Source organism: Gekko japonicus, unplaced genomic scaffold (genome assembly GCF_001447785.1).
Source record: "Gekko japonicus isolate JY-2015 unplaced genomic scaffold, Gekko_japonicus_V1.1 scaffold899, whole genome shotgun sequence".
NCBI lineage: Eukaryota > Metazoa > Chordata > Lepidosauria > Squamata > Gekkonidae > Gekko > Gekko japonicus.
In genome coordinates, this window is record NW_015163113.1 from 291,085 (window position 1) to 314,298 (window position 23,214).

At 44.5% G+C, this 23,214-nt stretch overlaps 1 protein-coding gene across 4 annotated transcripts in view; it reads right to left on the reverse strand.

Annotated features, from left to right (window-relative positions):
* CADPS (Ca++-dependent secretion activator) overlaps window positions 1-23,214 on the reverse strand; it is a 517,458-nt gene that overhangs the window by 231,873 nt on the left and 262,371 nt on the right. For all 4 annotated transcript variants that reach the window (XM_015406842.1, XM_015406839.1, XM_015406838.1 and 1 more), the window contains exons 7-8: window positions 16,338-16,449; window positions 535-674 (exon numbers count right to left, since the gene is read on the reverse strand). In XM_015406842.1, coding sequence (XP_015262328.1) covers window positions 535-674; window positions 16,338-16,449 — 252 coding nt within the window. The remainder of the gene's footprint in view (window positions 1-534; window positions 675-16,337; window positions 16,450-23,214) is intronic.

The following is a 23,214-nucleotide window of genomic DNA, read 5'->3' on the forward strand; positions in this document are numbered from 1 at the left end:
GACTGAATTAACTCCAATTTGTACTCATAGCTGTCTCCTCCTCATATACCTTAGAAATTTTTTAAATGATACACAGAGTAAAGGTACATCTTATGTAAGTAATTATAATAGATTGTTTCTCTGTGAACATGCTCTTGGAAAACACAATGAAGAAACTGCTATTCTGATGATGCAATTTATGAAAAAGGTACAAATGAAGAAAAAACAATGCTTTTTATAAAACAAAAAAAGCCAATTTCCTTGTTCTTTTTTGACAAGAAAAGTACCAAAATGCCTGGTAAATCCAACAGAAATAAGTGCTGGACTTTTAGGATGGTATATCACAAGCTGTTAAAACAATTATTTTTAAAACATGTGATCAAGCTTAAAAGAGAAAGGCCAAGATATGTCAATCCATCTTTTAACCTTGCTAATCTTAGGCATCCATATGTAAACTAGGGGGAAAGGAGAGAATCCATATATGCTATAACCCTTGTAACACCATGTGCCAATGTGCAATCACAGTTGAACGAGCCAAGAAAGAAAAAAGCTTACCCAGAATGCTTCATGTTTTGAGGTTTATCCATTCGGACTGCAAGTTTGATTTTCAGATCATGATCGGGGCAGTTTTTGGAAACAGCCATTTTGTGCCACTCAGATTGTTTTGGACTGTTTGGTGTTGGATGAAGAACCACCTGAATATGACAAAGATCAGAAAATTAATACTTAGTGGATTTACTGAGAACTAAAATTTGACCAGGCACTATGGTTAATGGATTGGGTGTTTTCTGATTCATCCACAATTTTGCCATATCAACATAATAAAACAGCAGGTCAACATTCTGGGGGAGGGCCTGGAGCTCAGCAGTAGAGGACTTCTTTCCCCATTTGTAAGGTCCCAGGCAATCCAGGGCATCTCTAGCTAAAAGGACATGAAGTATTAGATACTGAGAAAGACTTTTCTTTACCTGTGAACTGGAGAATCAGTGTCAGTTAGAGTACACAGTACTAAGCTAAACAGACTAGTGATCTGACTTGGTATATGGCAGCTTCATGTTAAAAAACAGTTATATAACCTCTAGACTGCACTCTGTTCTGTATTATGTAGATTTTTTTTACAGACTAGAGACAATAAGAATGTAATAAAAGACAGAACTTCCATGTCATTTGATCAATAGCATCCTTAAGACCATGCGAACCTTTCCTGAATAGTGTTGAGAACTAGTATTCAGATACTTTGAGTGGACGGAGCCTCTTCCTTAGAGAGAGCTAGAGTAGAGAGTGATTTCTCACTCTGCTGGACAGATAAGATCCAAAAGGTCAGATTTCAAGACCTAGAAGTTCTGATATGCACACAAGAATCTGACTCCCTCCCCAGAAATCTGAAATGAGGGACCAGATTTGTATGTGCAATTTTTGTTCTAAAGGATCTGCTCTTTTAGTTGAGGGAAACGACCTTCCTTTGTTTAGGTGTATCTTCAAACTGTAAATTTATCACAGAAGTTGAGATAATCAATTAGGAGAGTTTATGCCATGTATCATATTCTGTTTGAGATTCGGTACATACAGAATTGCAGAAGACAATAAGTTTCGATTCTGCCCTCTAATCTGAAAGCACTCTTCTTTTGTGAGAGGTTTCTGAACCACAGGCATACTTTTCATTTAACTGCAGGATTTTGAATGGAAGAAACCTATCAAGTAGCAGTATCTTATTAAGAGAAACAAAACATTTCAGTTCCCATTGAATGTGTAATATTCAAACAATCACAATTAAGAAAAAGACGGCATTGCATCAATTTGCAGAAAGCATGAAGGTTTATTTAAAAATAGTCATCAAACATGACAAGAAGAAAACATACAAATTATAACTGCCGGTAAGCTAATTCATAATTGCAATTGTTGGTTATCACAACATAAAAAGATGAAAACCACTTATATTTATACATATGATTCATTATTTGATAAAGTGAGGCTAACTTGCATGTGGGCTCGAAACAAAAAAACAAGGCTAATGGAAAGATAAACAAACCAAAAAAAAGAAAAGAAAAGAAAAAAGAAAATGTTAGCACTATGTTAAAAATTATGGGAGGATATGTAGATGGTTAAGAAGATATATGTAATTTGCTATAATGAAAAAGCATATTTATTTAGGAAAAGAACAAAAACTTGTTTTATCTGCTTCCCACACTTTTTTGGGATTGTTTCCTCTCTCCTTTATTTTTTGGAAATGCTGGTGAACACACACATTTTTACAACTTTTCACTCCTAAAGCCTGTTTCAATGACTTGAGAGGTAAAAATCTCATTATTAACCCCTTTACAATTCTGCACTGAGATTAATTTTTCTCTTAATGTGTTAACCTTTGAGGGTACCTTTTTTCTTTTTTCTTTTCTTTTCCCCATCTAGCTGTATTTGCCTAACTTTGACACTCAGCCTTATGATCCTCATATCCTCTTGATTTTCAGCAGTGCTGCTGATTCAACGGACTGTAACATTTGAGTTCTGCACTGACATTAAAATATCTCATGCAACGATCCTGGCAATAACCTAACTCTAATTATTGTTTAAATATGGCATATAGGGTGGCTGAAATCAGTACAAAGATTCCTTTGGCTCCAGCAGAAACATTCTATTAAATCATACTGTCTCTTCATTTTCATTCACTCACTATGGTCAAACAAATGAGGCCTTATTTTCCGCAAAGATACACCTGTAATTTAGAGGCTGTCTCCCGCAATATGTCCCACAGCAATCTCCATGACCAACAAGGGATATTTATTGGAAGTGCTCTTCCACTCAGCATGTAAGAATAAGGAAAGTTTGTACAGAATTATTCTTTGAGGCAATTGCCCAACAACATCCAAGGGGTGCTGGCCAAAGAATGCACAGATATATCCTTCTTGTTTCAAATGGAAAGTACTACCTATGAGCAGGTGTTTGGAGACTATTTTGGATCAAAATAATGGAGAACCTAATCAGTATTTTTGTATGAAAAAGGTGCCAGAACTCATATATAAGGTTGTGCTGATTTCTACCAATTCCTCCCTCCCTCTGCAGAATCCAACTGGGCTTTTTCTGAAGGTCTGCTGTCTCTCTCTCTGGCATAATGGGATGGGCTGGCAAATGATGACCAGGACTTGGGAGAGCCCTGAAATAAGGTGTTGGTACTCAATACCAATGAGTATTGTCAAAAAAAGCCCTGTCATAATTGTTGAACTTGTGATTCACCAATCTGAAAGAAGAACACCATCCATATATTGTGCCTTGTCAATGGTTTGAACCGCCCCCCACCTCCATGTAGTTAAATACTACTGCAGCAAAACCAAGAAGTTTATAATAGAAAGCGATAATTCACCATAAGTGACAGAAGTAGGGTTCGCTTGGTGAATCATGAACTTGTCCTTCATATGGTTATCATGGGACTGGTCTGTTAGTACAGAAACAATTTCTCAGTGTTTTCAGACTTCAGAGACCCTTTCCTTACTTTCGGTGCTAACTGCTAGTGCCATGGAACAGTGACTCGAGACTCATGGACATTATCCCTTCTTGTCCTGTCCCCCCCCCCCCACCTCAGTTAGATTGGAAGCATTACAATCGCCACTGAAAGGCAGGCAAAACCTTTTTGTTCTAATCAAGAACAAATCTGGTATTAAGCACTTTTGTTGTTAAAACTCCCTGGTTCTGCTTCCTTTGAGATATTACTGCCTTCCTCTGCTCATCAGCTAAAATGGCTTGTATCTATTTGAAGAGCTAAATCAAGGACAAAGTGTTCTTTTGGAAAGAATAAAAATTAATCCCCAAATCCATCTCCTCAACTGTAAAGGACAAGTAAGTGCCATTTACCTGACAAGACTTTTAGTCTGGATGTGAAGAGTCTCCCTTCCAAGTTATTTGAATGATAAGAAGGGACAAGGGATTCTCAGTCTAAAGCAAATTACTAAGTGGTGGGCTTTTGAGAAATAAATTAGGGAGTCTACAAAATTCCCTGCTGAACATTGTACATTAAACAGTTGGTATGGTTCCTTTTTGACTGGCTTTCGAGCAAGGGAAACCTTTACGTTACCTTTACTATGGTTCCTTGGTCAGAGGGAAGGGGGCAGTTTGAACCTATATGGTTTGCTTGGCACAGTGGGGGGAAATATCTCTTTTCAAGTGGATTGAGCTCTGAGCAGGAGCAGGAGAGAGAGCTGTGAGAGAGGTGAGTGGGTTTCTTTTACTTGCTTTCAGCTGAGAGAATTCAGCTAAGGATATTTTGTGGGAAAACTGTGTTTAGCAGTGTGTGGAAGCACTTAGAGTTCTTGCAGAGTCCTGGCTGATTGAGTGTGGGAGAGGAACGGGCACTGTTTGACTGGGATTGCCTGTAATTGAGAGGAAGTGGAAGGGGCATTGTTTTGCCTGTGATTGAGTGCCTGGGTGAATTTGAATTTGAATAGCTGCTGCCTGACCTCTGCTGGGGGAGGCCTCTATTTAAGGAAAGGGCGAGCTAAAGGGCTCTTTGCCTGTGGCTCTTTGCCTGTGGCTCTGTAAGAAGCCCAAAAAGAGCCAGAAAGACAAGGCCCTAGGCTCTTTGTCTTTCCCGTAAAATAATTTGACTTTGATAACAAAAACCACATAAATACCAAGGGTTTAAAAGGGGATTATATTTATTTATTTTAAAAGAATTATGAAGCCAGAATGCCAGCAGGGGGTTGGGGGCTATCCAGTGTTTTGCACGGAGTGTCACATGTATGACTATCTGCCCACTGGGCAGAAGTCTTGGGTGTGTCCTCGGTGCAAGGAGCTCCTGGTTCTCAGGGAACGTGTGTGCTCCCTTGAGGCCAAGGTGGCTGACCTGGAGAAGCAGAGACAGTCAGCTAGGCACACAGAAAAGACTCTCGGGGACTTGTTAGCTACGTCCCACTCTGGATCTGGCAGCCCCGCTGCTGTCAGGGAGCATGAGGGTCTAGGGGAAACAGGGCACCGTGCTGAGGATAAGGGGAATGTGCCCTCAGAAGGGACCTCTTCCCCAGCTGGTGAGCGGCTCTCCTTTTGCACCAAGGAACCATCCCTGAGCAGGGTGGGAGGGGGGCTCTTGGTAGTGGGTGATTCGATCCTTAGGCAGGTAGACAGCTGGGTGGCGAACCCGCGTACTGACCGTATGGTGACTTGCCTGCCTGGTGCGAAGGTAGCGGACATTACGCGTGTTTTAGATAGGCTGGTAGATAGTGCTGGGGAGGAGCCAGTGGTCGTGGTGCATGTCGGCACCAACGATGTGGGGAAATGCAGTCGTGAGGTCCTGGAGGAGAAATTTAGGCTGCTGGGCAGGAAACTTAGGTCCAGGACCTCCAAGGTAGCCTTCTCAGAAGTGTTACCTGTTCCACGCGCAGGGCCGGAGAGACAGGCAGAGATCAGGAGTCTCAATGCGTGGATGAGACGATGGTGTAGGGGGGAAGGGTTCAGGTTTGTTAGGCACTGGGATACTTTTTGGAACAAGAGGGAGCTGTACAGGCGAGACGGTCTCCACTTGTCCCGAGAAGGAACCAGGCTGCTGGCACTTAAAATCAAAAAGGTGGCAGAGCAGCTTTTAAACTGAATATTGGGGGAAAGCCGACAGGAGATGAAAAGTCTCTGGTTCGGGTTGGCTCATCTGAGAGAGGTGAGGGGGTACCGGTTGCTTTTCTACAGGGAGGTGGATTGAAATTGTCCACAGAGGCCATGGCTGGTGACATGGACTGCCGGACAACGACTCGAGATAGCAAGAGGAAGGATGCAGGCTTAACTTGTAAGGGAAATTACAGCTGTTTCTATACAAATGCTAGAAGTGTCCGAGGTAAAATCGGGGAGTTGGAGTGCTTGGTGTCGGAGGGAAAAATAGACATTGTGGGTATTTCTGAAACTTGGTGGGATGAGGAAAATCAGTGGGACACAGTGATTCCCGGTTATATATTATATCGGAAGGATAGGGGGGGAAGGGTTGGAGGTGGGGTAGCTCTGTATGTCAGAGAGGGTATAAAGTCTAGAAAGATTGAGAGGCTAAGTGAATTGGATTCGCTTCTGGAAGTTCTATGGGTTGAAATAGGGGGGCCAAAAGGAAACTTAACACTGGGAGTTTGTTATCGCCCACCAGATCAAAAGATAGAGGAGGATTATAAAATGATGAATGCCTTAAAGATAGCAACTAGACAAAAACACTGTGTAATAATAGGTGATTTTAACTACCCACACATTGATTGGGTCAATATGTGTTCTAGCCGGGAAAAAGAGATTGAGTTTCTAGACACTCTAAATGACTGTGCTATGGAGCAGATGGTCACGGAACCTACCAGGGGAGAGGCGATCCTTGATTTGGTCCTAAGTAACACTCAAGACCTGGTGAGAGATGTAAAAGTGATTGCACCGCTTGGAAACAGTGATCATAATGTTGTTGAGTTCATCATTTGTACAAATAGAGAATTGGCCAAAAAGACTCACACAACCATTTTTAACTTTAAAAGGGGTAATTTCTCTGATATGAGGGGACACGTGGGGAGGAAACTGAAAGGAAAAGTAGAAAGGGTCAAAACAATTGGGGAAGCTTGGGATCTATTTAAAACTACGATCCTAGAAGCTCAAAAAATATATATTCCGCAGGTTAGGAAAGGCACAAACAGGTATAGGAAAAAGCCTGCATGGTTAACAAACAGAGTAATGGAGGCTGTAAAAAGTAAAAAGAATTCCTTTAAGCAGTGGAAAGCTAGTCACAGTGAGGCTGATAAAACGGAACACAGGCTATGGCAAATAAAATGCAAGTCTGAGGTCAGGCAGGCAAAAAGGGAATATGAGGAGCATATAGCAAAAAACGTAAAAACCAACAATAAAACTTTCTTCAAATACATTAGAAACAGGAAACCAGCCAGGGAGGCAGTGGGGCCCTTGGACGACCAAGGGGTAAAAGGAGTATTGAAGGATGATAGGGAAATGGCTGAGAAGCTAAATGCATTTTTTGCCTCCGTCTTCACTGTGGAAGATGAGAAGTGCTTGCCCACTCCAGAACCACTGATTTCAGGAGGGGTGTTGAAAGACCTGAGTCAGATTGAGGTGACGAGAGAGGAGGTCCTAAAACTGATAGACAACTTAAAAACTGAAAAATCACCAGGCCCAGATGGCATACATCCGAGAGTTCTGAAAGAACTCAAATGTGAACTTGTAGATCTCCTGACAAAGATATGTAATCTTTCCTTAAAATCTGCCTCCATTCCTGAGGATTGGAAGGTAGCTAATGTCACTCCCATCTTTAAAAAGGGTTCCAGAGGAGATCCGGGAAATTACAGGCCAGTCAGTCTGACGTCGATACCGGGTAAATTGGTGGAAACCATTATTAAGGAAAGAATTAGTAGGCACATAGATGAACAAAACCTATTGAGGCAGACTCAGCACGGTTTCTGTAAGGGAAGATCTTGTCTCACTAACCTGTTAGTGTTCTTTGAGGGGGTGAACAAACATGTGGACAAGGGGGATCCAATAGATATTATTTACCTTGACTTCCAGAAAGCTTTTGATAAAGTTCCTCATCAAAGGCTCCTAAGTAAGCTCAAAAATCATGGGATAGAAGGACAAGTCCTTTTATGGATCAAAAACTGGCTAGTTCATAGAAAACAGAGAGTGAGTGTAGGTGGGCAATTTTCTCAGTGGAGGGTGGTAAGCAGTGGGGTACCGCAGGGATCAGTACTTGGTCCACTGCTTTTTAACTTGTTCATTAATGATTTGGAGATGGGAGTAAGCAGTGAAGTGGCTAAATTTGCGGATGATACAAAGTTGTTCAGGGTGGTGAAAACCAGTGAGGATTGTGAGGCACTCCAAGGGGATCTGTCAAGGATGGGCGAGTGGGCGTCAACATGGCAAATGGGGTTCAATGTGGCCAAGTGCAAGGTGATGCACATTGGAGCCAAAAATCCTAAATATAAATACACATTGATGGGGTCTGAACTGGCAGAGACTGAGCAAGAGAGAGATCTTGGAGTTGTAGTGGATAACTCACTGAAAATGTCGAGACAGTGTGTGACTGCAATAAAGAAGGCCAATGCTATGCTGGGGATTATTAGGAAGGGTATTGAAAACAGATCAGCCAATATAATAATGCCCCTATATAAATCAATGGTGAGACCTCATTTGGAATACTGTGTGCAGTTCTGGGCACCACACCTTAAAAAGGATATTATAGCTTTGGAAAAAGTGCAGAAAAGGGCAACTCGAATGATAAAAGGGTTGGAACACTTTCCCTATGAGGAAAGGTTAAAGCGCTTAGGGCTCTTTAGCTTGGAGAAAAGACGACTGAGGGGTGACATGATCGAGGTTTATAAGATTATGCATGGGAAAGAGCAGGTAAAGTAAGATGTACTTTTCTCCCTTTCTCACAATACAAGAACACGTGGGCACTCCATGAAACTGCAGAGCGGTCGGGTTAGAACGGATAAAAGGAAGTACTTCTTCACCCAAAGAGTGATTAACACATGGAATTCACTGCCACAGGAAGTGGTGGGTGCTACAAGCATGGACGGCTTCAAAAGGGAATTAGATAAGCATATGGAGCAGAGGTCCATCAGTGGCTATTAGCCACAAGGTATAGCTAGGGGCTCTGGGGCAAGTGATGCTCTGTCTTCTTGGTGCTTGGGGGGGGCAACAGTGGGAGGGCTTCTAGTGTCCTGGCCCCAGTGGTGGACCTCCTGATGGCACTGGTATTTCTGGCCACTGTGTGACACAGAGTGTTGGACTGGATGGGCCTTTGGCCTGATCCAACATTGGCGTCTCTTATGTTCTTATGTTCTTATTATTGAAATTTATTGAAATTACCTATCTAGAAAAACTAGTATATTTCAGGAAACAGCACTGGGGGCTCTGATGACTTGCTCATAGGTTTGGCAAATAACTTGACCTTTTCTGACTCCAATATCAAGGTCAAAATTACTCCAAAGACTCATTCCACTCCCCCTTTCTTTTATTTCTACACATTGAGGACTAGGACTCAAGTCCAAAGGCACCGCTAATGATGAAACCTTCATGTGTGAAAATGCCTTGCAATGGAGGTGTGATCTTTGCACCACAGGAAGACTGCATTGTTAGTGGAATGGAAACTGTGACTCTGAGGCTGATCCTGAGAGGCCTCAGATGCTGCAAAAGCATCCAAGGTGATGGGGGAGGAAGGAGGAAGGAGATGGAAGTTGGAAGAGAGAGAAAAAAACAGAAAGAGCACCCTTCTCCATCCTTGTTGCTGATAACCACCACGGCCAGACTCATTAGCTGTCAGCACCAGTCACCGCAAAATAAGTTGGAAGGATAGGACACAAAGGAAGGGAAGAGGCAAAGGCCCAAACAACAGCAACCACTGAAATTCTAAGAGTTTGGTTCTGCACAGTTGGATTTGGAGGGATGCATGGGAAAATGTACTATTCCGATCAGGGGTCTTGTTGTAGAAAAAGAGCTGCCGGAGCTCATTAGCATAACTCATTAGCATAACTTATTTGCATATGCCACGCCCCCTGACATCACCAGAAGTGGCAGAAGGCCACACACCCTGACATCACCGGAAGTGTGTCAGAAGGCCCGGCTACTTACCCTCCTGCTTCATCCTCATTCCCAAACGGAATGAGGATGAAGCAGAGGGCGGGGTAAAGAAGGGGCGGGGCTTCACCACGTGACCGCCCCGCCCCCTAGAGGTTCTCTTCCGGAGCTCCGTACCTGAGAGCTCCCCCCCGACTAGAGCCCTGATTCCGATATCAAAACAGTAGTGGCTTGAAACCTCTCAGTTAGACCACAAATACCCTTGACTTTACTATTTATAGATCTAGTGTGGAAGTTATGGTGCGGTGGCATTGTCAGTGAATAGATTAGACATATGGGCTATACACCCTATATAGCTTGATTTGTGCTGACTTGGGCCATGTTATTATTTTAATCCAGCTGTTCACAAGATCCTTTTACCTGAGGTAATATATGGCTTTTATATTTTTAACACAGCAGTTCCTTCAGAACTGTTTTTAAACACCACACCTTCCAAGCAAACTTCTTTGGCAGTTTTGTAGCAAGGCACAGTGAACATTAAAATAAATGCACACAAATATACACACACAATACGCATAGCTCTCATACATTATTTTGGGAATACATTTTATGAACAAACCTCCAACGATTCTATGAACAGCCATACAACAGGATTCTATGGCTTGGATCCACAGGATGCCTTTGCAGACAAAAGGGATTTCCATGTGCATAGGAAGACTTCTCTGCCTCACCTCTGCTGCTGTGTTCCAAAATGCCTCCAGACAGGGGTCATTTGGGGGGGGACGCGGGGGGACACCATCCCCCCGGGTGAGGTGCGGGAGGGGGGGGCCTGGAGCTCCCTGCTGGTGCCCGCTGGAGGTCGCCGCCGGCTGTGGGGAGGACACACTTCCGGTGATGTCAGGGGGTGTGGCATATGCTAATGAGTTATGCTAATGATTTCCCCTAGCTCTTTTTCTACGAAATGACCCAGGCTCCAGAAGTGTTGCTGCTGGGGTTGGGAAGGGGACAGCATGAGGGAGGAGTTAGAGGCCTGCTGTGGGAGGGGGAACCTGGCAAAAACGCCCCCTTCTTTGTGCACACAGAAGTTCTCTTGTGGATCCAAGCCAACAGAAGTAGATAACTCAATTTGTACCCACTCCTCCAAACATGGTTGTAGCAAAATTTCCATGCACCAGAAAAGGTTAGTAGAGGCATAGCAGAGGAGAAGAGAGTCTCTTCAGGGAAAGGACTAATGATGCTCTGGTCATCTGCCAGCCATTCTGCCACAAAGAGACCTTACATTTAAAGAGGTAGATGCTCTTTAGGTACCAGTCTAAAAAAAGTGGAGCAGAGGGAAGGGTGGGAGGCTGAAGCAGACAGAGAATTCGTTGGCAATTATGTCTGCCACCAAGATAAATTGTGCAGCTGCAGGCTCTGTGAAAAAAAAAAATCAATGACAACTAACTGAAGTGTCATAAAGCAACAGAGAAGGAACATTCAGGAGCATTCTGCGTGTAGCTGATAGCACCGGGGAACAAGCTGAATCACTAAAAGGGGAATTGGTATTATGAACCTTAACAGCTGGGGAGACAGGCTGCAGTTAATTCAGCAGAGGTTCTGCTACCGAACTTAAGGATACTGAATTATTTACTGATCAGCCAGCTGCCTGACATAGGACATCAATTCCCCAAATCCACAGCAGTCCCCTATAACACAGAATGTTTAGGTAAAACAATCTCCAAGGCAGCCATCTGCCTTCTCTCAGTCTCACACAAGCTATCTGGAGCTGAAGGAAATCACAAGGGCCTCAGAAAGCAGAAAGCAATGAGCGTGTGCAAGGGAGGTGCTGTGGATTCAGATGATTGATTTTGTTTGTCAGGTGATGGATCAATAAATAATTCTATACAACAAACACCTGGAACCATTGATTGCTGGCAATGTGCAGGGATGGTCTGTATTGATCCGTCAGTCCTAGGGTTGCCAGATCCCCCCAGCCACCAGTGGGAGATGGGGAAAGGGTTGCCAGATCCAGGTTGGGACCTCAGTGGGGTACAATGCCACAAAGTCCACCCTCCAAAACATCCATTTTCCCCCAAGGGAACTGGTCTCTTTTGTCTGTAGAAGACCTGTAATTCCAGGGGATCCCCAGGTCCCACTTGGAGGCTGGCACCCCTAGACAGTCCTCACTTGGGTTGCCTTAATTTGGCTTGCCTGAGGTAAAATATCTGCTTGATCAGAAACATACCTGGGTCTTCTACATGTCAGCCGTATACAGGATACATTAGCTAGGTACATACAGTATCTTTACTTTCCATTGAGCCCCGAAGTGAGGAAACTAGGGAGAGTTATTTTCACATCTCCTACTATTATTCCTGAACAGAAGAGAACTAGAAGTGTGTGCTTGGTATATACCGAGCTGAATAAATACCCAAAAAATACCTTACTGGTATTTTTTGGGTGTTTATTCAGCTGAATACAGATCAGAAATCTGTATTTGGCTACTGAAATAGCTGCAACTGAATAAAAGTCAATATTGGCTGCGGTCACACGTAACAGAAGCCACACAAGTGAGACGGAAAACAGCCGGAGTTTCCGGGCGCGATCTCACCAGCACATCTGGGAAGCGTAGCACTCCCGTGGCTCAACCGAGGCTTCCAGCCGAAACTGCGTGGCAAAAAACTAGTACCTTGGAGGTACTAGTTTCCGGAAACTGCAGGGCAAGGGCGGGCGTCTGATCGCGTTTCCAGTGGCATCCGGCGCCCGCCCATGTCCCCTTGCAAATAAGGTGGGTTTTTTTGTCCATGTCTCTGTGGATGCGCATGCGCACCCAACGGAGCATGCACATTTGTCATGTACACAAAAATAAAAAACAGTTTGCCGCGGCGCGCACTTCTTTGTTGTGCACCAGCTTGTCCTGTGATCGGCACCTCTCCCTTGCCATGGAACCTCCACGGTACCTCCACAGGACCTCCACAGGAGGTCTGATCACGTAACTGCGCAGTAGTTTGCCCCAGGGCAAACAGCCACGCTTCTCCTCTGCAGTTTCCTGCCCGTGTGACCGGGGCCATTATTTGGTTTTTATTTGGGCATGCCTAGAATGCATTTAAAGTTTAAATGCTTGCTGAGTTTACTCGCAGAGTTGCACCACTGCTGCAGCATGTCTCGATGAGTGAACTCAGCAAGCATTTAAAGTTTAAATCCCTTCTCCATTATATAATGCAGCTGAATAAATTTGGGTTTCCCAAATATTTACCTGAATCCCAATACAAAACTGTTATTGGTATTTGGGAATATTTGGAATACCGATATTTTGTGTGTCCAATAGACACGTATTTGAAAAAAAACTGAAAAGTTTCTTTTGCACACCCCTAAAAAGAACTGCACTTACATTTTTCTCTTGGGTTGTGTTCTCAGTTTCTTCTCTAATGCTAAGTAGACTGTTTATTTCAAATATCCTCTGTCACTAAAGGTGCTGAGATATATATTTTACAAATCCAACCACCACTGTGGTATTTTGCTATGTAAATATTTTTGCGTGTTTCATTTTTGTGATTTAATGTGGGATTTCATATGTACGTTGCTGTGATTTAAAATGCAGGCCTCTAGAGTAAGAAATAGGGTGGCTACATAGGTGATTGAAGTGTGTTATAATTGGACAGTGGTTGTACTCTAGGGGGTGGAGTTAATTTGTTTGTGCAGAGAGCGTTAGTTCACTGTGTGCTGTAATGTGAGAGAAATCTGTACTCTGTGTGGAAATTGATAGCCTAAATGGCAAGTTAGGAAATTAAGCTTTGTGGAAGTTATTAACTTATGTGAAAAGAGAGACAATAAGCCTTTGTGGATAGGTCCATTTAAGGAACTTTAGAGAAAAAAGTAGAACCATACCTATCTGAAATCATTGTGCTTATGAACTGTACTGAAACTGTTATGCTGCTATACTTCTAATAAACTCTGTTTAAGAGAAAATTACTGTTTTATATAGTGTAAAAGATCTCCCTGTACCTCAGAGTGACCTCCACGTGGCTAACTATTCTGTCATACTACCAAAAAGAACTAACCCATCCTGTTCTTTGGATCCAACTAAGAATTCTAACGGAAGAGCCTTTGATGACAGCGAAAATAGGTAGGAAGCACTAAGGAAGGCAAGGAGGCAGCATAACACATGGCACCTCAAACCCCAACAGAGAGGTGCCCTTACAGGTATCGCAAGTAAAGGATCTCAGAATACAGCAAAAACATCTCAACCACCTTCAACAGCAATAATAGCTCTGATCCATTTTCAATTCTGTTCCACCAGTCTAAAGGTGATGAGTAATACACACCTCCCTCTCTGTCTGAAGTGAGGGCTTTTTCTTTGAAATAAATGGAGTATGTAAGTAAATAAACACTGTGCCCTCCACAACACTGTAACTTGCCTGATAAAGTCAGGAAGGTTCCCACACTAGTGTCATTCTGTAGAAAGTACAAATTGGAATCTTTCTGGATAGTATTCTTATGAAAGGGATACTGTCATTTTTAATAGATCCAGGTGGTCAGCTGTGTTGGTCTGAAGTAGTAGAACAAATTTAGAGTCCAGTGGCACCTTAAAGAATAAAACTTTGTTGGTATTAAAGGTGCCACTGGACTCTAAATCTGTTCTATCATTTTTAATGTCTGTTGAAAGTCTGTAAATGGTTGGCTTTTATTTTTTGTAATCGGTCTTGGGTTTTATTTTTTATTTTTTATTTTTATTTATTCGGGTATTTCTACCCCGCCCTACCCCGCGAACGGGCTCAGGGCGGCTTACAGAGGCCTAAGCCATACATAAAATTCAATAAAGTTCAATAAAATCACAATCACAACCAATAACATAACATTAATAATAACAATGTGCTATAATTCCAAGATGGTCTACAGTTGGTGCCCACAAGGAATACTCCCTGTCAACATTAGTTATAATAGTCGTTCCCGTTAATCGGCTGATCTTGCTGCCGTGTAGTTCATATAATTCACCTCGTCGCCAGGCTTCAAGGGCACTCCAGCTTGATGGTATTTCCACCGTTGGTGGTGGTGGAAGCGGCGGCCCCTATATAAAGGCCTGGTGGAAGAGCTCCGTCTTGCAGGCCCTGCGGAATTGCGCAAGATCCCGCAGGGCCCTGATCTCCTCCGGGAGCTCGTTCCACCAGGTAGGGGCCGCCACTGAGAAGGACCTAGCCCTTGTCGTGGCATATCGTGCCTCTCGGGGACCCGGAACCACTAAGCGGCTCATGGTCCCCGACCGAAGTGCTCTTGGGGGTATATACGGGGAAAGGTGGTCCCTCAGATAGGTCGGACCCAGGCCATATAGGGCTTTAAAGGTAAGTACCAGCACTTTGAAGCGGATTCGGTATGCTATTGGCAGCCAGTGCAGCGCCTTCAACCCAGGCTTGATGTGCTCCCACCTGGGGAGGCCCATCAGCAGCCTAGCTGCCGCGTTCTGCACCAGCTGCAGCCTCCGGATCAGCAACAAAGGCAGCCCCATGTAGAGAGCGTTACAGTAGTCTAGCCTTGAGGTGACCGTCGCATGGATCACTGTGGCCAGGTCTTCGCGGTCGAGGAAAGGGGCCAACTGCTGAGCCTGCCTCAGGTGGTAAAATGCAGACCTGGCAGTGGCTGCTACCTGGGCCTCCATCGTTAAGGAGGAGTCCAGGAGCACTCCCAAACTCCTAACCTCCGACGCAGGCACCAAAGGTACCCCATCGAAGGTCGGGAGAGGGAGCCCCAACCCCAAACCGTTCCGGCTCAGGCCAAGGACCTCCGTCTTCGCTGGGTTTAGCTTCAACCGGCTCAGCCTGAGCCACTCAGCCACAGCCTGTAATCCCCGTTGGAGATCTTCAGGGTCGGAGCCCGACCGGCCGCCCAACATCAGATAGAGCTGGGTGTCATCTGCATACTGATGACAACCCAGCCCATACCTCCTGGCAATCTGGGCGAGAGGGCGCATATAGATGTTGAAAAGCATCGGGGAAAGCACTGCCCCCTGAGGAACACCACATTCAAGTGGGTACCTCTGGGACCGCTGTTCCCCGATTTCCACTCTCTGTCCCCGACCTTGGAGAAAAGAGGCAAGCCATTGAAGGGCAAGTCCCTGAATCCCCACGTCGGCGAGGCGGTGGGTCAGCAACTGGTGGTCGACCGTGTCGAACGCAGCCGACAGATCTAACAACACCAGTGCGGCCACACCCCCTCGATCCAGATGCCTCCGGAGGTCGTCAGTAAGGGCGACCAGCGCCGTCTCCGTCCCATAACCAGGGCGAAAGCCGGACTGAAGTGGATCTAGGACAGAAGCGTCATCCAGAAAGCCCTGAAGCTGTGTTGCCACCGCCCTCTCGATCAATTTGCCCAAATAGGGCAAATTAGACACCGGCCGATAGTTGGCCAATTCGGCCGGGTCCAAAGTTGGTTTTTTCAGGAGAGGGCGGACCATCGCTTCCTTAAGTGCCGCCGGGAACCGTTTCTGTGAGAAAGACGGACTATTATTGAAGCAAAGAAGCAAGCTCTTGCAGATCAGTATGCTAAAAGAAACGCAACCCAGATTTAAGCTGCCCATACAGAAATATTGCCATTTTGAAAGCACTTTTTATGTTTCTTATTCCGCCAATGTGTGTTTCTCTGAAATAGCTGCCAATCCCCCTCCTTGTTCAAGGGATGTTTCGCCAGCTGTAATTCTGCCATTGCGAAGTCATGCCAAAGATAAGATATCTAATGTTTTAAATTCCCATCACTGCAGGGTAGAAAGTCTGTGTTCTTTTGAGACTTGGATTCATAAAGCTGTTACTGCTGATGTTGCCAGGAAGACTTTCTTCATCCTGGAAACAAAAATGAAGAGGTATCACGGCCCTTACCCGCCCAAGTTCTTTGTCTTCTAATGCCAGCACGCCGGTACTCTCGGTAAACAGCTTCACCTTCACTGCTGGAAGGGCGTGTGTTGTGGAAAAGTCACCCTGAGTCCCCCAGCTGCAAAAAGATGCACACCAAGAGCATTAGATAAGAAAAGGAGTCTGCTAACTTAGCTTCATGACCTTGGGGTAGAAAAGGTTAACACTGATGTCATCAACTATCGCAGGCATTAAAAAAGCAACAGGAGTGACATTGTGCTAATTAATTAAGTTGGTAAGAAAAACTGTAAGACAACAACTCAGCAATGTCATGAAGCTGCCACCAGGAAAGCAAAGGAACAGCATGCAATCAAAGCTGAAAAGAGCCTTCACTTCTGTTTAGTTTACAGGTCACCACAATGAAGGCTGACAAAAGCACTTTTCTTAATGCAGCTTTGTTTAGAAGCTACAGAGCTAACTGGATAACTACCTGTCCCCTACTCCTGAGGTATCTGAGTTCTTACAAAGCATCAGTCAGTCCTACAGTGATGAGGTATCCAGTAGCACGACATCAATACAAATTAACATACAAGCATTCTCCCTCCATTTCCCAAATTCCTGTGCAAAGGAACCCTAGATTCTACCATCAAAACAAACTATGCGACTCCTGAAAATACACACAGAAGCACAATAATATATGTATACATTTAATTAATATATAATTTACTATGCCTCAAAGGTTGAAAACCTTTAAAATATACTATTTGGAATATTTTGTTCACCAAAAGAAGAAGGTAAAAGGGAAGTTGAATGGAGAGCTTTGGCATATATGAGTCCAAACACCAAAAGCACAATGTGTTTCATCCATATAATTTCCTTTGAAACCGATGGGACTTTAATGTGTAGGTGCTACAGAAAATGTGATAATAATATGATCATTGAAAATACAAGGAAATGAGACACTTGGCAGTTTCAAGGATTCCAATTAAAGAGACAAGCAGTTGTATTAAACATTCTTTATAGTTATATATTTCTACACATTTAGAAGCTGTCCATGGCTTGTATATTGTTGTATAAAGAAAGAAACGCTGAATAAATGGAACACGCTGCACATCATACGTAACTTAAGAGGCCTCCTTAGCTGATTTTTTTTCAAAAAAAAGTGGTCTCTTTTTACCACTTCAAATTAAATTGCAAAAACTCATAAAATACAGAATACATAATGTTTAAGTCACAAATAAAAAGATAACAGAGAAAGACCAAAGAAAGGCATTTTAACTCTTTGTCACAAATACAATCTGTTTTACATTCAAAACATGCCAAGCTAGATTCTAATGGAGTATAACTGGTATAAAAGAATGAGACTGAGTGCTGTGTAAATGAACTACCTTACATAAGAAGATGCAGAATAGAATATCCAACATCTCATACCACAGACACTAGCTAATCATAACTGAGGAGACCTGGCTTAGAGCAGGGCTACAGGATCTATATCTGACATAGGCAGATTCTGCCTCTAACCAAAATTTGACAGAACGTGAGAAGAGTCTTCCAGACTAGGGGTGCCAGGTCCTCTCGTCGCTTTGGCGGAAGGATTTTGGGGGGAGTGGTGTTCTGGGGGTGGGCAGGGATGCCCCTAAGCCCCACTCCCAAGTGTGACCACCCACCTGGCCACCCCTCTCCGTTCCCTTTAAAGGGGCTTTGTGAGCTGACTGTGCGGCCCATGACCACCCCTCTCCCTTTCTCCAGCTAGATTTAAAGGGCCCTCCAGCTGATCGGTGGGCCACATTGTCTCTGCCGATCAGCTGAAGCCCTTTAAACTGGTCAGGAGGGAAAGGAGAGGGGTGACTGGGTGGATGGTTGTGCTTAGGGGTGAGGCTTCCCTCACTGGCCAGCTGGCAGAGGAAAGATTACAGCCCCCAAAAGCAAGGGAAACTCCCCCCCACACCTGGGGGCTGGCAGCCCTATTCCTGACTGACATGAGGCTGAGAGGCTAATAGACCAATTCTATGAAAGGCTTACAAGTTCCTTACTCAGTAGTCTTACATTATAGTTTATAATGGGCTTTGGCAGTACCATAGTTTGGATTGAAATTCATCTCCTTCACTGAATTCTATGGAACTCAGTGGGAAGGGCAGGATCGTCTGTTCATCCTGCGGCAGGCTGGAAGTTATTTGCAAGTGAAAAACTTCTGGGCGCCTCCCAGGGCACCACTAGGTGAGAAAGTGATTCTCTCCCCTGCTATGAGTTATCCCTCTGTTCAGAATAACTACAGGGGGGAGAGAAGCTGACAGTCTAAGCCGGGGCCCCCCATCATGGTGCCCATGGGTGCCATGGTGCCCACCAACACCTTTTCTGGTCCCCACCAAGTGTTTTCAGGAAGTGGGTGGGGCAAGGTAAGGCATTTGCGCAGCAAGGCTTCTGACTGACTACTGGAGATTTGATTGGCTGTGCAGATTTTTTTTTTAAAATATATATTTTAAAAAATATTACACCTCAGCACAAGAATCTACACTGTGTGACTGAAATCAAGCTGTGGCAATCATTTTGCAGCTGGCGTGACCTCTTGTGGCAGCCATTTTGTTGCTGCGCCCACCATGCCATGTAGGGTTGCCAAGTGTATCTTCGCTGGGAACGGGAGGCTCCCAGTTGGCGTCTGGTGTGTGTGTGCGCGCACGCCACCCGGAAGTGACGGGAGGACGCCAGGCACGCTGGGGGCAGGGCCACGGCCATACAAGGGAAAACCATAGAGTTTTCCCTTGTATGGCCGTGGCCCCGCCCCCAGCGTGCCGGCGTGCCCACGTCACTTCCTGGTGATGCGCACGCAGGGGTGGGGTTCCCCCTGGGGCCCGATTCTGCGGCATCAGAAATTGGGCCTCCAAAGCGGGGGTTTACCCGCCCCCCCGTCCCCACTTGGCAGCCCTAATGCCATGTCAGAATTCCAAATGTGCCCATAGGCTCGAAAAGGTTGGGGGTCTCTGATCTTGGCCTTCATAAATTTGTGGCCTCTTTCCTCCAACTCCATGAGCTTCATGATGCTTCCTTATGAACATTTAGGGGGAACAGAACATCATACAACAGAATTATGTACAGATCCCTTTTTAAATGATTTGTTTGTTGATTTAGAGTATACACCACCTACAATTAAGCATCGTCGAAGCATGTCTGTAGGGGTGCCAAACTTCAGGTGGCACCTGGAGATCTCCCGCTATTATAATTGCTCTCCAGACAACCAAGATCAGTTCCCCTATAGAAAATGGCTACTTTGGAGGGTCGACTCTATGGCATTAAAACCCTACTAAGATCCTCCCCTCCCCTCCCCTCCCCAGACTCTGCCCTCCTCAGGCTCCACCCCCAAAATCTCCAGATATTTCTCAACCCAGAGCTGGCAGCCCTAAGCATGAGCTTTATATTCCTGTTGAAATAGATGGGAACTTCATTTTGCAGAATCATGTCCTTCTTTTCCAAAACCCAGTCCACTTTCTCCCATGATATACAACATGCACAAATGTAACAGAGTTTAAGTGGCAAAATGTCATTTAATTTTTGCAGGATTATTGTCAGATAAATCCTGCTTAAGATCCCAGCCTCTTCTTTATCACGTATGTTCAATTGAGTTTAACAATTCAGAGCAGGTTTTCCCTCTACAGTACTGGAGAGAAGACAGGGAACTTTTTCATTATATCTGTGATGGCTTTTCAATAATCTTCACAGCTCATTTAATTTTGTTTCTTGAACTTTCATGCTGCGCTGCTATTTTCTAAGCAAATGGTACATTTGGTCTCAAGAAGCTAGGCAAGTTCTCTTCTTTCCCCATCTCTTACTTAGTGAAACACATATACAGCTCAATAAATCCTGGCAAAATAACCTTAATATTGCCATTTTGTGTTCAGGGATGCCATAAGAAATGGCAAGACTGAATATAAGAAACGTCAACCGATTCTATTTCTTATGCGGTCTTCTTGTTGAAGGGTTTTTGCTTTCTGCTTGGGATACAGGTTAACTACAGGTGCAATCCTAAAACCTTTTTCCTGAGAGTAAGCCCCACTGAATAAAATGGGAGAAGAAACTACTTAGGTTGCAATGATACGCAAAATTTTCTTGGGAACTGGTATTTTTTAAATCAGTGACACCAATTTCTGTCTATTGGTCTTTCTTGTTCATTTTTATCCCACCCTTTCTTCAACAAACTCCCAGCGGCATACATTGTTTTCCTTTTCCCTCTTCACAACAACCCTGTGAAACAGGTTAGGCTGAGAGAGAGTTATTGGACCCAAAGTCCCTGATGAACTTCCATGGAAGTATAGGTGTTTTAGCTCAGATCTTCTAGAGCTTAGTCCAACTGTACCCCACTGGCTCATTTCTGAGTAAGTCTGGGATCAGGCTGAAGAATTTAGGAAGGAATAAACTAGCTAAAGTTTTGATGGGACACTGTTTAGATATGTTTGCTGGAATATGCAAAATCTATTGCAGGGGTGTCAAACATGTGGCCCGTGAACTGGTTCCAGCCCCCGCAGGGCTCAGAACCAACCCCCAAGCAATTTCCTTCTCCTGCTTCCTTTTCCAGGACTGCTGCTACAGCCGCATCCTAGCTTGTTTTACCAGCTCCCTTGGTGGCTCTTTGCTTCCTGCTTCCAGTTTCTTGCCTCTTGCCTCCCCCTCCCTTTCTCTCTCTCTCTCTCTCACACTTCTGCTTCCTTCTCCAGGGCTGCTGCTCCTCTTTTGGGGGGAAGAAGGAAAGAGAGAGAGAGAGAAAAATGGAGTCCCATGGCAGCTTTAAGACCAACAACTTTTTTTTCTGACAAGCACAATGTACATTGAGGAAATCATTTTGGCTTATTCTGAAAAATTAGCATCTTGAGATTAGGGACTTCCTACTGTTTTCAAATAGTCTGCTTCGTGTCTCCTGATTGGCTCAATGCACCTGCTGAGCTTCTGTTCCTTACTAGCCACCTCCTAACCAGTTAGACAGACTTCTCTTTTCTCACTCCTCTTTCTTACAAAGTTTTTTCCCCCTTCTTAATAAACCTAATTTATTATTTAAACAGCTTGTGCTCTGCTTTACTGCATATCTACACTCTGCCAACATCTTTTGCTTCTTTCTTTTTTTTGCTGCATAGGCTAATGTGATGTTTTTCCTTGTCCTGTAAACACCCCTGGTGTGGTACACAGGCTTGCCTCTGTTTTCAAGCATAAAGGACGATGAGGTTATTCTCTGAGAACTGGTGGGTATTTCTGTTTTGTACTACTACTGCCGCTAACAGCACAACATGTTGTCTCTTTGTGGGTTTTGTGCCTTTAGGTCAGGGGGGTCAAACATAAGGCCCAGGGGCCAGAACCGGCCAGTCCAGGGCTCTTATGCAGCCCGTGAGCAACTAGTGCAAGGGAGGGAACAGGAGACTACTTGGGGGGGGGAGTGGGAAGGGCCACTCTGATCCTGGCTTCACCATGGCAGAACAACTTCATCTGCAGCATTCAAGCAGTGTGGGAGCATCTGGCCAGTGCTGCACTGCTGGCTCTCCAGTCTGCCCAAATGGGTTTTCCTTTGCACCCCCCTCCCAGCCCATGGGGCCTTGCAGTGATGATGCAACAACTTGGAGCTTACTAGCTGTCATCCTTCATACAGTTTATATCTCCGATACCTGGCACTATGTTTTATGGCACACATGGCCCGGCCCGACAAAGTGACAATTATGTCAGATCTGGCCCTCGTAACAAATGAGTTCGACACCTCTGCTTTAGGTCATATTTTAAAACTTCTCACTACATGGGCTATGACTTGAGATGAGGAACCTTTCAGAGGCTTTGACCTGTGAAAACCCCCAAATACTTCAAAGCTGTTATACATCTGAGAAGGGGGTACTTTTATTTATTGTGAAGATTTAGAAGGGCTGCTTGGAGATATCACTGGTATATCTTAGTTCATAGGGTTCTGTTCAATGGGGGAATTTTCTACAATCTACCCCCCCCCCATTTTTTAAAATAAAGGGAACAGAATGAATGCCCTGTGCATTCTGACTGCCTGCATTCAATGGAAAGATGGCAGGATGCACATACGTGCACCAAAACACAGATGGTGAAACTAAATTTAGGCCTACCCGAAAAGGCAGTATTGCTGTAAGCAGTTTGTTTCCTTGACAATATCTCACGGTGTGTTTTTTAACCGAAAGAATATTGCTGTTTCCCAGATCTGCAGCCAAACTTTATCTCAGAATGAGATATGTGATTCTTGTATATGCTGCCTTCAGCAGGTTTGTATAACAGCCCCCTTAATTAAACTTAAAAGGTAAAGGTAAAGGTTCCCTTGCTCGAAAGCCAGTCGAATACGACTCTAGGGTTGCGGTGCTCATGTCCGTTTCAAAGCTGAAGAGCCAGCGCTGTCTGAAGACGTTTCTGTGGTCATGTGGCCGGCATGACTAAACACCAAGGTGCATGGAACGCTGTTACCTTCCCACCGAAGTGGTACCTATTTATCTACTTGCAGTTTCTTGCTTTCGAACTGCTAGGTTGGCAGGAGCTGGAACTAGAGACGGGAGCTCACTTCATCATGTGGCACCCGGGTCTCGAACTGTTGAACTACTGACCTTCCACAGCCTGCAGTTCAGCATCTTAACCACTTGAGCCACCGCAGCTCCTTAATTAAACTTAGATGGACAATATATGCATGAACGATGGACAGCATCCAGATCTGTTTTTTTCTTCTTCCCCAGGAGTCACGCCACTCAAAACTCAGTTGTGCTCACCTTGAGACTAAACTGCTGAAGCACTGTGCTGTACTTTCTAAGGCCTTTTGTCACTTCATAGTGATATCACATTTCCTGTAGGGGTGATGGCAGAATCCTATTAGGGTGAATTTTGCAATTGAATTTTGGCTCTTCCCTGCTGGACTAGTCTTCAGATTGAA